At 32.3% G+C, this 17,098-nt stretch overlaps 1 protein-coding gene across 1 annotated transcript in view; it reads left to right on the forward strand.

Moving 5' to 3' along the window:
• The first annotated feature begins 15,464 nt into the window (after positions 1 to 15,464).
• Positions 15,465 to 17,098, forward strand: part of LOC149164404 (putative histone H2A variant 3) — a 32,998-nt gene continuing 31,364 nt past the window's right edge. The window contains exons 1-2 of the mRNA XM_089430914.1: positions 15,465 to 15,515; positions 15,561 to 15,638. Of these exons, the coding sequence (XP_089287040.1) occupies positions 15,465 to 15,515; positions 15,561 to 15,638 (129 nt within the window). The remainder of the gene's footprint in view (positions 15,516 to 15,560; positions 15,639 to 17,098) is intronic.

Raw genomic sequence — 17,098 nt, forward strand, 5'->3', positions numbered from 1 at the left:
TCTACAAAATTTAATTGAAATATTACTTAGCCAACTTCGAATAACAATATAAGATACAATTTTGCATAAAAAATATATTTTTAATATCAAAAACTTAGCTCTTTCTATAGATCGTGGTTATATAACTATAACTATATCTATATATATATATATATATATATATATATATAATATATATATATATATATTAAATCACACATTGTAGACTAAGTTTAGCTACGTGAAAACATGTACACCTTATGATGTGTGAAAATTTTCAAAGAAGAGCATCTCATTTAATGGAAAATTGAAATATTATAAGGCACAACTTTTTTTGCAAAAGATATCATTAGTAAAACAACATCTTTTTACTCTGAATCAAAATTCACAGTTCTTATATGAATTTTGAGGACTTCATTTTGATAAAAGATGAAAAACACGAAATTTCATCACTAGCGTTGGCACAAAAATGTAACCCATCTTCTTTTTTTCACCGCTATATTAACAATTAAATTAAATATATTACTAAATAGTATATAGATATATGGCATAAAGATGAATATAATTTCATATGCATTCCAGCAAAGATTAAATCCTATATGGATTCCATACTACTAGTAAAACGAATTAGTAAAATGAATCAGTAAATGGTTATGTGTGAATAATTTTATTTAACTATGGGTTAGTATCGATGGATCAAAATTGTCATAAATGACTATATATATGAATGTAAATATGTTACATAAAATCAAGAAAAAGCGAGATGATGAAGTTTTATGGCAAGGATCTAGTAAATTGGATACTACAGATAGAGAAATATTTGACCTACATAGTGTACCACTATTAAAAAAGGTATTTATTAAATCTAATTATTTAGAACCGAATCAATTTTTATGGTATAAAGGGCTTTGTTCTCGTAAACCACTTGTCACGTGGTCAATTTTCACGGAGGAAATGATAATACATTATGAGGATACAAAGAGAAACTCCTTCTTTAGCCAATTGATAAATCTTGAACAAAAAGGTTCAATGGAAGATCACATTGAAGACTTCAAAAAATTGAATAGAAGGATAAATTATATTCTAGAGAAGTGAAGGGTTCATGTCTTCACAGGGACATTAAAGGATAACATTCAACATGAGGTTCGTTTTTGGGAACTTGTTTCATTGGAGGAGGCATTCAAGTTGGCAAGAAAAATTGAAAGTGAAATTATGAAAACAAGGAATCCCACCACTCATGACTATAATTATGCAAGTGTTTCTTCTCCTAGCCTTCCACAACCTACAAGTCTTACACCACAACAGTTGAAAGAAAAATGAGAAAAAGAGCTTTTTTACAATTGTGATAGAAAATGCACTAAAGGTCATAAGTGTGCTGAGAAGAAATTATTTTACATAGAGTATGAAGAGGAGGAAGAAAAGGATCAAAAAACATCAAAAGAAGAGGATACATGCTAGGACCCAACCCCACAAAACTAAGAAATGAATCCGACCATATCTTGTAAAGCTTTGGCAAGAATTACCACTCAAACTCTCAAGATAGAAGGACATATCAAGAAGAAAAAGGTGAAAGAAGTGAAATATCACATCGAGAAAGAAGAAATGAATCCAACCATATCTTGTAATTCATTTGTCGGAATTACCACTCAAACTATAAATATAGAAGGACATATCAAGAAGAAAAATGTTCAAGAAGTAAAAGATCACATTGAGCATCAAGAAATGAATCCGACCATATCTTGTAAATGATTGGAAGAAATTACCAATCCTCAAACTCTAAAGATAGAAGGACATATCAAGAAGAAAAAGGTTCAAGCAGTGAAAGATCACATCGAGCATCAACAACAAGTTCTCCAACTTTTAAAGGATAACGCCACTTTGGTGCAAAATCAAATGAAACAACAAGTAGATCAACATCGTAGTGAAAAATGTTTTGATGTAGGTGATTGGGTATTTTTACTGCTACATCTCAAGCAAGCTATTTATGAGAGGGAAATGTTGGCAATACTACATACACTTAAGAAATGGCAACCTTACCGAATGGGAAGACACTTCAAGGTAAAAATGTATCATGATAGTCTTAAATAATTTTTACAACAACTATTACCTTTAGAATAATAGAAAAAATGTGTCACAAATATGTTGGGTTATGACTTTGACATCATCTCTAGAAAATGGAAGCAAAATTTTGTTGCAGATGCACTCTCAAGAAAGGATGAGGATGTGGAAGCATTGTTTTGTGCTCTTTCCATTATCCAACCAGATTGGGTAAACAAAGCAAGGGATGAATGGAAAAAGGATGAAGAAGTATGGTCACTTATTCAAAAGTTTCAAAAGATCCCAATTCAAACAATATTGCCAAAAATTGAATAGGAAGGAGAAATCATATTAGAACCTAGAGCAATCACAGAAACAAGAATTCGACAGCTACGAAATCGATCAATTTTAGAGTACCTCATTAAGTGGAAGAACTTACCCGCTGAAGATTCCACATGGGAGGACAAGAATTTTATACAAAAGAATCAATAACTACTCAAGCGTTGAGGACAACACTTTTTGAAGGAGAGGAGCATGTTAGGCCCCTATACTACTAGTGTAACCTCTTATTGTTATTAGTACAACCCCCTTATTATATTTTTGTACCCATGTAGTCCCCATATGTTACTATTGTGCCCAATAGAAGCCCACTATTGTTATTATTGTTCCCTTACATTGTTATTGTTATGTCAGCTCTGATTACATTAGACTCCTATATATAGAAAAGATGTATTTTCATTTGTTTCATTCAAGAATTGTTCATTTTCTTAATGTAAAGGAGGTTGCCCCCTCGAAGAGGCTGAATTCTAAGGTGTTTATCTCTCTTTTCTACCTTTTTGCGAGCTGGTTTCATAACACTATAACTCCATCCAAATTTGCCGAGTATAATAGAAATGAAGGGGTACTACATTACCCCCTCCCCTAAATTCACATCATCCTCGATGTATTCTCTAGTAATTTATGCATATTATAATTTATTTCCTTTTTTGAGGTAATTTTTTATGAAATTATAAGTTCCCATCGCATTTCCACCTGAATCAGATCTTCATGAGATGTAGGATGCATCCTTCTAAATTCTAATTTATAATAGTTAATAACATAACTTTAGTATAACAATACTACTATTTGAGTAGCTACAGTTTAATGTTGCCCTCCATTTAACTATGATTCCTCATGTTCAATTTCATTGAATTAAATTAATAAGAAGAAGTGCATGTTCTTCCAATGCATTTGTATTCTTGACGAACGCTTACTTCTTCTAGTCTCCCTACATTAGTCACATTATCCACATGCTTTCAAATAGTGTTAGTATCATTAGCATAACAACAAGTCAATACCAAAGGTTCCTTTTAATCATTTATTCACAACCTCATTGAGGTGGGTCCAATATTACTAAGCATGACTTGTCTAATGGAGAATACAGAAATAATGGACATATTCAACTTCTAAAACTAGTGCATAAGTAAAGCAATTCATCTCAAGGAATTCAAGTGCTTCTATTGAGCTAGTCTAAGCCATATATCTTGTATTTGTAGAAAAATTCAACACGATGAGAGAAAATGACAACATAATGGTAATTACCCATAATAAAATTTTAAAATACCAATTAAATTAGGTGTTGAGATTGAATTTGTCATAATAATAGGTCTCAATGACACATGAAACATGACCTCCGTCCAAACATAAAGCAGACCCTTATCAATGATGTTTAATCTACCATGGATTAAAATGTTATATTTGAAATTTAATGACAACATTAACCCTAAGATTAACCGAGAAAAGAACTCATTTGTACTCAAAAGTACATCACACATAGTCAAGTTATGGCAGATGATTTCCTACCTTTTTTGTTCTAATTACCTTGTAATGGTTCCTTTTCATGAATCTATGTTTTCTCTTTCTAAGCCACTCAAATGCCTTATTGGACCATGAAAAATCTAGTGTGTATATTTAAACAAATAAAACAATTAGTGTGCATGTACATACACCTCCTATAGAAGAATCATAAATGGAGGTTACACTATTCTCAAGCTCCACAACCTCTTAATGTCCACGACACTATGCGTAATAGGGTTTGAACCTAGGTCATCAACATCTTGACACCCACCCTTAAAAATTAGATCACGACATTTTTAAGTAATGCTTCAAGCTCTACTCGGTTCTTCTCAAGCTCTTGAGTCTCTCCTTTCAACTCCCTCTACATTTGTTCTACTTCCTGATATTTCGCTACACGGTAATTTAGTGCCTCTTCTTTTCTTTATGCCCGTTATCTAAATTTCTCTTTTGTACATTGGTCATTGAAATGGCCAGGGATTCTACAATAAGTGTCAATTTATCCACCTTTTCAACATGCATATCCTTTGAGTCTCCATGGAGCATAATAGATTTCTCCATTTCCAAGAAGACTTGAAATCTTGAGCTTATCCGAATAATTGTCTATGATTTATTTATATCCTCAATAGTAGCAGGTGAAACTTCATTAGACTTTCCTTGATCATCCCTTCGAGGGTCCAAAAATTTATCCTCCATTAATTTTGATTTCAGATCGAAGATTTCCATATCTATTCTTGACAACTCTGCATTCAACTTGAGTCTAGTAATCGCAGCTTGTGCGAAATGAAGGAGTTCATCACGTTTCACTGCACTTCTTATTGATAGCTAAAAGATTATTTATCCAGGTCTTGAATACAACTTATGATAGCATTTTGCACCTCTTTACCCCTTATCAAGCACACTTCAAATAGTCCCAACAACAGGGGAACTTCATCACCACATGGTGCTTCAAGAATCTTCATTCAAAGGTAAGAGCCAACCATAGATGTTGTAATGTTTTAAAATGCATGATTATCAAAAAACTGGTCATTTAAATTCAACGGTTCATATCCATCATGTGGATCGTAGAAAAGAACCATAGGAATATTTTGTTTACGATGCACTACCATTGTTAGATATGAGAACCTATTCCTTGTTTCTCTCTCCTATATGAACCAAACATTTGAAATCATTGTCAATTTTCCTCATCGCAATCAAGTACCTTTGTAGTGCCTTGACCCTCTCGATTTACCGAACAGACAAAGAAATGTGTTCTAATCTTCTCATAGCAAGTTTAAATCTATTTTCATTTCATACAAAGATATGAACTTGGAAGAGTTTGGCCCCTTCGACGACAGCTTGGTGAGCATGTTGAATAATGGTTCATTCATAGCCGAGATTGTATCCTAATCTTCTATGGTACAATGAATATATGCATATGTCTCCATTACTCCATTATTATATTTGATTTAAATATGGTCTTATGGATGTATGGGAACAATTATGAATTCTTTCTCTCTGTAACTTACTATATTAGCTTATATTTCCGCTAAATATCAACACTGCTCTCATGGTAGTGTAATAATTGAGGTGATTGACTCATGAATTATATCACTTACTATGCATTTCGTTATCTTGGTACAATTGTGGCTAGGTTTGATTTTATTTCGTTATATAGTTGAATTGGATTGTGAGGCATTCTGCTACACTAATCTTCACCATACCTCTTATGTCCTACATTTCACTACAATCATGTTCTATAAAATCCTAGAATTTTGTTGTTACGTGGGGATGTTATTCCTTCTACCTCAATGTCCATGTTAATGGTCATTATCAACCGCGAAATTGCTTCCAATTAATAGATTTTGACAAATGGGATCTTGTGTTGTCCTGAAATGGTCACCTCTATTTTCCACTTGGTGTCTTGAGCATTAAAATAACGAAATCTAGGTCAGTTCTACAGTGGTGTGGTGCAAGGGTAGGCCCTTTGAAACCTAATTCTTGGAGTATGACTTGCATGTTTCTCTTTACTTAATTTTCAATGTATCAACCACCCTTTTACATCTCAAGGATCCATTTAACAAGCTAATATAGAAAATTGAATTTAGTGTGTGCTCAGATTCAACCACCTTCACATATACTCCTGCAGATACTTCTAGTTAACATTCATATCAAAGTCCTTAGATAAACTTATTATGTAAATTGTTCTAAGGGGATATATTCATTACATGCATATATAGCCATCGAAGAACCTAATAACAATGACCCATTTCTTGTTAAGTTTTCATTTTTATATTGGATGTAGTACCCCTATAAAAGTAGTGATACACTTTAAATCATGACAAGGGACACTTTTAATATAATTTGATGGACAATAATCTATTCCTTCTATAATATCATTATTAGATGAATAACAAAATTCAGAACCACCTAGTTACTTAACTGCTATGTCCTAATTGAAATTAATAATGTTGTTATTTAGAGCAGTTGCTTAGTGACAAATTTTAGGTCCACATGCTATCCTCCCCTTCTATGCTAAATTTCAAACGTAGTAAAGAGACATTGAAACCCAGATGTCCACAGGCTGGAATCATTTTCAGTAATAGAATAAAATATTCCTATGTCCTTGCAAGTTAGAATTGTTAGCCAATAATGTAAATGTTAACACTAAAGAATGTGTTTTTGGTCTATATAATATTGTAATGGATTGTTGTTATCAGTGCGAAGACTTAAAGAATCTTCCAATTCTAACAACTTATTCAGTCTCTTATACTTCCATCCAAAATATTTTCGTTCTAGTTTCATTTATTGTATCCATGGTGGAATACTATATCAAATCCATATAATCACATTCATTGCAACACAAGATATGAAGGATAGGAGATAGATATCATTCATATAAAATAGAGACATGAATAATTGTGACTCTCTTGACACTGCACAAGATCTTGGATTTGGTATAATTGTTGAACGGTATAATCTCAATGACTTCAATCTACCCATAATTGATATTAACAAAACAAAATACTCTATTACATGGGAACCTAGTACAAACCTAAAAGCACATGATAACCTACCCCCAACCATGAACAATTTTGGGAGTCAAGCCTCAAATCAATAGAACTGCTCTTCTAGTCCTCACTGAGCTCATTTTCCTCAAAAATAGAGTCTCAATTGGGAAATAATCCTAACACCATCCTCCATGCATATTCAATTCTTTTTACTATTGGAAAGAAAATCTCATTTAAAACACAATATTGAGAAAAACAATTTAGGCTTTCATGTTCTTATTCTCTAGAAACCCTGCTTAAACAACGATCCTCATAACCATAATGATAATTTATCATTAAATGAACTAGAGTTTGTCATTATAAGTTCTAATATCTATATTTTTTTTCTTTTAATAACACTAGAACTATCATTAAAATCCAGATGAGATTGTGAAGAAATATTTGTTATTTCAATTCAAATCTGAGTATGTGCATCTATCTCCGAGTAACGTGTGTGAGAAAGCCTCAAAGTCTAAGATAATAATAGGTTTTCCGCCTTGTGTGCTAAAGTATAGTCGCAGAGATATTTCATAGAAATGTTGTGTTAGAATCACACTTTGTGATCAATTGATTAGTTCTTTGAAGGATACTTGGTTTCTTGTCCATGGGACTTTAGGTTTTACGTAACAATAACGTTCTCCAATTCATTCAAAACAAAGTTTCTATTTCATTTGTACATAGGTTAGAAAGAAAACAACCCTTAAAACACATATTTGTGACCAACAAATTTGAAACATTAAAAATAATACAGAACTAAGGAAGGCGTCGCACATCTCACTAAAATGAAGCCATGTAACGAGTCATACTGGTGATGAGAACAATTCAACATACTTTAAACAAAGGAAGAAGGAAATGTTGTTATCTCGAGAATAAGAAATGAATTCAAGATCATGTTGCTCCTCCCAACCTTAGATTGGGTTGCGTTGTAATCATTCTTGAGGCCAGGTCAACCGAAGCCAGGTTACAGGCTTGAGATGATAGCTTCAGGGACATAAACTATTTTATTAATCAACATCATTTAAGTATTTAGATCTAGTGTAGTCGTAGTGAAAAATGCCATTTCAGGAATTGGTAACCAAAGACATTCAAGAGTTTGAATGGAGTTTCAAAATATCTTTATGGTTAGCCACAAAGCTTAATGAGGCTGATTTATTATAGTTTATCTCAATTAGAAAATATTGGCTTCGTGGCTTTTCAGGCTAGAAAAATGCCATTATGGTGGAGGAAATCCTCTTGTAAAGAAGTGAGAAAGAATGAAAGTAAATATAACTTACTTAATTATTTTTGTTTTTGAAAATGTTAAATACTCATAAGAACGAAAGGAAAGATTCCAACCTTTGGGGGAATCTAGGTGATGCGGTAGTACTACAACTTCAAAGAATGGTTTAGGACTTAAAACAAGCTTTTCATCACATTTCACTTTTGTGTATATGTCACATTATTAGAGTTTTATTGAAAGACTACATGGGAAACCACTTCCCCTACCTTCAGCACTAAAATGTGTAGGCTCAGTCTGAATCATCCATCTAGGAATATGTCTTGAAGATCATCTCCATATTTACGTCCTTCGCTTGATCAAGTATTTAACAAGTTCGATATTGTAGGTTTAGATTGTGGCTTATGTTCTGCATTTGTTTCAGGTGTGAGATCTGTAGGTAGTGATGATCCAACAAAGCTACAGGAGGATAGTGGCCTATGCTGGGTATGATGTCTCTCTCGGTGTCTCCCTTGTCTTTTGTCCTAATTATCAAATTTCATTTTGTGATAGAGCCATTTATGTCAAAATTTTGAACCTAGTAGTTCTCATACCGCTTGTAATATCTCTCAAGACCCCCTGTTTTTTTTAATTTAAGAAAGAAGGATCTATGTGGTGATTAGAAATTAGGCATTGATTCACAGTTTGAAGTCTAATTTTTTAGGAGTTTAACACAAAAACATAGGCGAGATAGATCATAGGCCCCATTCATATACCCATAAAATGGATCATATGCCACATCATCATGGGGAGCTTTGATTAAGCAAATCAAGTGGAACTCTTCATACGTGTCTACAAAAACCATTAAAATAGCTAAATATCCATGTTGGAAACATTTTTCCGCAACAAGTATTAACTAAAGTAACATAACTCTAATGGTCTTCATATCGAATATATTTATGACTACATATGTTTTACATTGATCATTTAAAAATTAACTTTAAACACAAAACAATTGATCATATAACAGGTTATTAGAGAGGTGAGTAATGACCATGAAGTGGTTCTATGATACCACTGGTCACATCTCTCCTCACATCTCTTCTCCAATATATTAATCAAATCTATGGAAAGTTCTTTTGCCTATTCTAGCTAATGTGATAAAGGATGTTTCTCAAACAAGTTTACATTGATATGCAGGGAGAAGGACAAAAACACTTCTAAATATGATTGGAAAGCCGTGTTCTAATAACCAATTGCTCTTTATATCTTCATATAAAAAGATCAAGGACCTTCGAGGTTGATCTATGGTTCTCGACACCATGAGAAAAATGATTTCGGTGTTAAATGTTTGAAATAACGCGAAAGTTTGACTATCAGTAGATATGGTGTATAAATCCATGCATGAAAGCCCTTTTTCCATCCTTCATGTAAGTCATTGGAGTTGACCACATTTCCTAATTAAAACTTCAACTTTGACCTTTGTTGTCTTATCGAGATCTCTCATCACCAGCGGCGAAATATTATATCCCTTATTACATATTATTATATGGTCCTTGAACAAGTGATACTCACTAAGATAATAAACTCGAATCACGCACATGGAGTACCAACATTGTTATATGTTGGGTATTAATGGGTGTCGTTCTTCATTCGGCATACAATACTCTTAAGAACAACAGTATCACTCGAAACCAGAGTCTCCATAAGCATGTCTAGTCTTTGCAACTCCATCACCTCAAATGCTCTCCATCTTGGTTGAAATGCTCACAATTCAATTCAGAATCATTAGACATGAATTGTGAGGTCACAAGTGTTCATCGATTATTCTGGTAGTGATAGGGAAACCCTGAAAAATCCAATACAACCAAATTTAGATACACATTATCAATGCCTTCATTTACCCCTTTTACCTTTTCATTTACTATGGGGATTCGTACACTGTTTTCTGGTCTAAACACGATCCTAATGTGTTTTTTGGAAATATTCTTCTATTTTGGTTGGATTTTACACTCAATAAATGTGGTAAAGATTGAATATCGACTTTTTTTGGATTTAGTTGTTAATAAATATGGCAAATATAGAATATCACACCACTCCAACTCCTCTCCTCAAAATTCCACAATCCTCACCAAAATCTCAATCCAAAACACACATAATTACTTATTGTACACAAAATCTCTTAAAAACATGTAATTTATAATACTACTAGCTCCATGATGCAATATTACCAACCACATATTAAGCTTAAACCTCTCATATTAACTTCATCTAAATTTGAGTTTGTTAGTTGTCGCATACATAAGTATCTAATCATGCTATAAGGAAGGAGATGACGTGGAAGTCTATTGTATACTACATAATAAATAACATAAGGCATAAGGAGCCAAATAATCTAGAAACATCCTATGCAATTCAATCAAACCATATTAGTTGAAAGAGTGTCACTTGGAAAATTGAGCACTACCATCAAACCTAGAACTGAATTTCTCGAGTTCACCCCCAAGCTGAGAGTACTTTCCCATTGATCAACAACCTCTTGGTGATCTCCTCCATGGGTATTTAATTCCATTATTTCATGATAAGAATTCCTTTAAGGGTGTCCTACGTTTGTGGATCTTTTATCAACCTGCACAGGCTTTTACCATAAAAACTCGCCTTTCTCTCCGGCGAGGCTTTTTATGTTTTTTTTCCAAACTTAACATCTTTCTCCAACTAAGGAGCTTAGTTTATATCTGTCTCCCATCCATCTTAGCTTATCTACAATTTGGTCTAGAATTCTTATCATGAAAGAATTATCCATTCCCATTCTCCAATGGGATTTCATTTGGCAAGAGTCTCATCTCTAGTTGTCTCATTTTCCAAGCATTTAAATTCCTTTTTCTATTTTGTAATAAATTATTTATCCCCATTTTTATGTTGAGTCCCAAATTTTCTTCTATAAATCCATCTAACGTTGGCTAGTGTGATAGCAAAGGAGGGGTATTACAGTTGATTGCTCCAAAGCATGGACCGTAAGAAAGGTACAAATTACCATGTCTCCAAACACAAAACCATCCTTTAGGTATTCTAGTAGTATCGACTTTAGAATCACAACCTACTTAAATTCTCTAAAAAAATTGAACTGTTTCACAATATTTCAATTTTATCTATATAACTTTAAATTATATGGTTAACAAAAATCAATTTCCTGAGAAATGGGAAGTTGCTTAAATTCTTTGAGTATTTTAATGTGCTTTATACTACTTAAAATTTATCTACATAACTTTAAATTAAATGGTTAAAAAAAGTCAATTTCTAATTAGGGATTTATCATGTTGTATTAAATATGGAGAAAGTTTTTCCACATAATTATGATTTTATTGAAAAATTTATCTCCACACATAAACCTACATAATTTTATTATTATTATTTTTAATGTAGTTTTATTTTTGTATGAATTTTTCGAAATAAATGTCTCATGGGAGCTAGCAACTTAGAGAGATATATGCAATAGCCTGAAATCCCATCTATTAGGAACACATTGTTCATCTTAAGACCCGGACATCTAAATATTATCATAGACAAGAACTGAGAGAGAAGAAAACCGAGAGCTCACAACCTCCCAAAATTTATGTTTGAATTTTTGATATAATATTATTTACTGCTAACGTTGCAACATCTCCATGTATACTAAGTGGTATAACCCAACTATTATTTATTAGATGAAACATTTTAGATGAAAAATAAGTTTAAATTATTAGACATAAATGACAAGTTATTATTTAAGACATTGTAATCTATGTATTCACTTAAATTCTCTAAATATTTTAACAAGTTTTATAATATTTAAAATATATCTATATAAGTCTAGATCATATGGTTAATTAAAATAAAATTATATTTTGGAATTTATGGTGTTGTACTAAATACAAAGAAATCTTTTGCATATGATTATGTTTTATGAAAATAATCATGTCCACAAATAAACCTACTTAATTTTATTATTATTGTTTATGTAGTTTGATTTTTGTTTGATTTTTTCAAAATAAATGGGTGATGATGAACTAACATCTTCCTCCAACTTAGGAGCTTAATTCATATCTATCTCCCATCAATCTTAACTTATCTAGAATTTGACCTAGGTTTCTTATCATTAAAGAATTATCCATTCCCATTCTCCAATGAGATTTCATTTGGCAAGAGTCTTACCTCTATGTCCCATTTTCCAAGCATTTAAATTTCTTTTATCTATTTTGCAATAAATTATTTACGCCAATTTTTACTGAGTCTTAACTTTTCTTATATAAATCCATTCACATTGGCTAGTATGATAGAAATGGAGGGGTATTACACTTGATTGCTCCAAAGCATGGACCGTAAGAAAGGTGCAAATCACCACGTCTGAAAAATCAAAACCATCCTTTAGGTATTCTAGTAGTATCGACTTTAGAATCACAACCTATTTAAGTTCTCTAAAAAATTTGAATTGTTTCACAATATTTCAAATTTATCTATAAAACTTAAATTATATGGTTAACAAAAATCAATTTGCTGAGAAATGGGAAGCTACATAAATTTTCTAAGTATTTTAACTTGTTGTATTGAATATGGAGAAAGTTTTTCCACACCATTACATTTTTATTGAAAAATTTACCTCCACACATAAAGCTACATAATTTTTTTATTATTATTTTTAGTGTAGTTTTATTTTTGTGTGATTTTTTCAAAATAAATGTCTCATGGGAGCTAGCAACTTAGTGAGATATGAAATAGTCTGAAATCCCATCTATTAGGAAGTCATAGTTCATCCTAAGACCCAAACATCTAAAGATTACCATAAACAAGAACTAAGAGAGAGAAAAACCTAGAGCTTACAACATCCCAAAATTTATGTTTGAATTTTTAATATAATATTATTTAATGCTAATGTTGCAACATATGCATGTATACTAAGTGGTATAACACAAATATTATTTATTATGTGCAAATTTTTAGATGACAGATAAGTTTTAATTATTAGACACAAATGACAAATTATTATTTAAGACATTGTAATCTATATATTCACTTAAATTCTCTAAATATTTTAACTAGTTTTATAATATTTAAAATATATCTATATAACTCTAGATCATATGGTTAACAAAAACAAACTTATATTCTGGAATTTATTGTGTTGTACTAAATACAAATAAATCTTCTCCATATGATTATGTTTTATGAAAATAATCATGTCCAAAAATAAACATACTTAATTTTATTATTAGTATTTATGTAGTTTGATTTTTGTTTGATTTTTTTCAAAATAAATGGTTGATGAGGAACTAACAACCTACTCATACATATGCAATAGCATGAAATCCACTTATCTTAGACACTCATAGCTCATTCATCCTAAAACCGAGATGTCTAAAGACTACTGCAAATAGTAACTTAGAACCAACCCAACATTTTCATTTGAATTTTTATTATTTAATGCCAATGTGGCAACATCTCCCCTATGTCAACATAGTGGGTGATAAAGCACCTCTAAACTAACGATTAATTACTATGAGTGGTTTTTGAAATTAAAAATATTTATTTATTATTATATGTAAAAGAGAAATTATCATTGAAGAAAATCTAATGTATATATTCACTTAAATGCTCTCACTTATTTTATAATATTTAAAATTTATATATATAAAATTAAATTCTATGGTTAATGAAATTTAATTTATAATTTGGGATTTATCATATTGTACTAAGTATGGACCAAATCTTCTCCATATCATTAAGCTTTATCGAAATAATCATGTTCACATATAAACTTAATTTTTTAAAATTATTTTTTAATGAAATTTGATTTTTGTTTGAACTTTTCAAAACAAATGGTTGATCGGGAGCTAGCAACCTCTCTCGAGATATATCCAACATGTGAAAGGCACATCTGTTAGAAACTCGTAGTTGATACTAAGACCAAGACGTCTAAGCTCCATCAAAAACTACAACTAAGAATTGGCATCCTCCCTACATTTTCGTCGGAATTTTTAATATAATATTCTTCAATGCTAATGTGGTAACTTCACCCCTATACAGGTATAAGGTATAGGGAATGGTATGGCACCCCAACCCAGTTTCTAATTTTTAGGGGCATATGATAATTTATGATTTAGGAGATTGTAGCCTATATATCCACTTAAATTTTCTAAATATTTTGAATTGTTTTATAATATTTATCCCGTCTCACTCATATCCCTCATAACGTTTCAACTTATTTTACACTATATATTCTCTCTCATCTATACCATAACAGTGTGGAGGTGACCGTGAGGGAGGTGGGTCTCTTGTCCCAAAAGGTCTCATACACCAATTGGTGTGTGGCTTGGCGTGACCTTAAAATTGAATTTTAATAATAATAATAATATATTCATTCTGAAATTTTCTAACTTATTTTATAAAATTTATTTCTTCCCATTAATTAACTAATTTTTTAAACATATTTTACAATATTCATATTTTAATTTTACCTTTTTTCTTTGACACAATGTCTTCTTAATTTAAAATATTTAATTGTCTTGTTATGAAAATACCATTTAACATATTTAATAATAATTATTTATTAAGAATGGTATTTAATTTTAATGCTAAAGTATTTTAATCTTAGATTTACCCTTAAAATAACTTTACCACCCTAAAATCTTTCCCCAATCCTATAATATATATATATATATATATATATATATATATATATATATATATATAACTCTAAAATTATTTAACATTTTATATAATATTTATTTTTTAAAAATACTGATTTTAATACTAAGTATTTTAAACTTGGACATACCCCTTAAAATACTTTTACCCATTTTATAATAATTATTTTTTAAAAATACTAAGAATAAATATTATAATATTTTTTAAAATACTACTTAATTTTAATACTCAGTATTTTAATCTTCGACCTACCCCTTAAAGTACTTTTACCCCTGCTCAACTCCCTACCTAATCTCTATAAATAGAGAGATAAGAAGAGCCAACACCATTCTTGATTGCTCAGAAGAGCCGACCGAACAGTAAGAAAGGTGCACATCGCCAGCTCTGCTCAGAAGAGCGGACCGAACAGTAAGAAAGCTGCACATCGCCACCTCCGCTCAGAAGAGCGGACCGAACAGAAAGAAAGCTGCACATCGCCACCTCTGAAATCTCAAGGTACTTATTCAGGTCTTTTATCTACTGTTTTTCATGCTCAAATAGAAACAGTCTTTCTGCACGTTCGCATTGCTCTATTAAGCTATTTTTTTTTCTCCATTATCCAAGATTGGGAGATATCTGTAACCCATGTAAAGTGGGTTTTGAGAAAAAGACGGCATTTGCAGGTCTATAGATCTAGTTGATTATCCAAGCGCTTATACCAGGAAGACACAATGGTTGTGGGAGAGAATCAATCTGGCAAAGGTGCCGAGGGCCTACCAAAAGTAAAAGGCAATCAATCCGTCAAAGCTGCGAAGGTCGCCCAGAAGGGAAAATCCAACACAGCCGCTAATGATAAAACTGAGAGGAAAAATCCGGTTTCTCGCTCATTTCGTGCGGGCCTACAGGTTCTAATGTTTTCCAATATTGATACTGCAATTTCCTTTTGATTTTTTCAACGGTTATGTTGCTCATTGTTGTGAAATGATATATGTCTGTGACTTTTACTATTCAATGAGAGATCCGTGTAAACAGGCGTGCGCTAGGTTCATTTGTGAAAACCGTTTGCTAATCCAGACACCTCTTATGACATCTATCGGATGGTGTACATCTTATGGTTAATGGTTGTTAAAATATCAATTCGAGACACACATGAAGAACCATTAAAATCTTATGGACATTAATGGCTTCTTTCCGTATTTAGAATTAAGAAAAAATTCTTAGAAATATCTTTTTGGACCACCTCCAGAAACCCCTCGACTGCATCCTTCTGGTTTGCGCTGGTTTTGATGTTTTCCTTGGGTCGTACGACACATCCCCACATCCGGTTATTCCTTGTTAGTCCATTTGATGTTTGATTTTGTGTAAGAAAAGGTAAAACCATTGGGTTAAAGGTGCGTCAATTCTCCATTTTTGACAGAAAACATTGATTTCGAATTGAAGCGAGCAGTGGGGAGTTTTCATGTAGAGAGTTTTCAGAGCGTCTCTCGGGTCGCTATAGTCGAGGACCATGCACAAGGGCAAGGTTAATGTTCATGCCTTTAGCTCTTGATGAGATCCATGGCGCTGAGGTTATATGCTACATAGTACATAAAATGGAATTGAATGAATGAAATTATCGAACTCGAACCTGGGGATTTCGGCGAATAACAAGTGCGAAGAGTGACTTGTCGATGCAGACAAGATTGTGTTGAGGAAGAAACCTCATCAAGTCGGTATTCATATATCTGAACTAGATGTTGTTGTTTGCCTTAAACCATTGATTAGTTGGGTAGTGATAGTGTCATCTAGTTGTTTGCCTTAATGTTGAAAATATAATTTCAACGCGCTATGTATGCAGCCTAAAACCACCAATCAAAACCACAAAACTGCCCAGGATCATATCGCACCACCATCCATGAAAAGTGGTTTCCGTATGGTTGTGCTCCGATGCGTTTTGGTGAAGGCACGTGGGTCTCACCTGACGTACTCAACTTTGACCCATCGGGAGATATCGTTCACTCATGTGAGGGCTTCCGATATCCTTCTCGTCCGTAGGATCTGCTCCCGTATTTTCGTCCGTTGATCCATTGAAGCTGCATACAAACCAAGGTCAAATCATATTTTGCGTGGAGTAAATTAAAAGCATGGTTGACCATACGTTTTAATTAATGAACTGTCATATGCGTAGGTGAAGTTTTAATGTTTCTTTTATGCGGGAGGTATGGGCATAAATTTTATGTGTGTTATATTTTAAATCGAGCGTTGACCATATGCAGTGTAAAAAAAAGAAAGGCCACGGTAATATTTTTTTTGTATTATGTTTTATATGGCGAGCAAAAACATATATGCTTGGGTCTTGCTCATTGTAATTTTTTTTGAAAGGGGA

The sequence above is a fragment of the Pinus tabuliformis genome, chromosome 5_1, assembly GCF_031772625.1.
Source record: "Pinus tabuliformis cultivar Carrire ecotype Pingquan chromosome 5_1, CPIR1, whole genome shotgun sequence".
NCBI classification, from domain to species: domain Eukaryota; kingdom Viridiplantae; phylum Streptophyta; class Pinopsida; order Pinales; family Pinaceae; genus Pinus; species Pinus tabuliformis.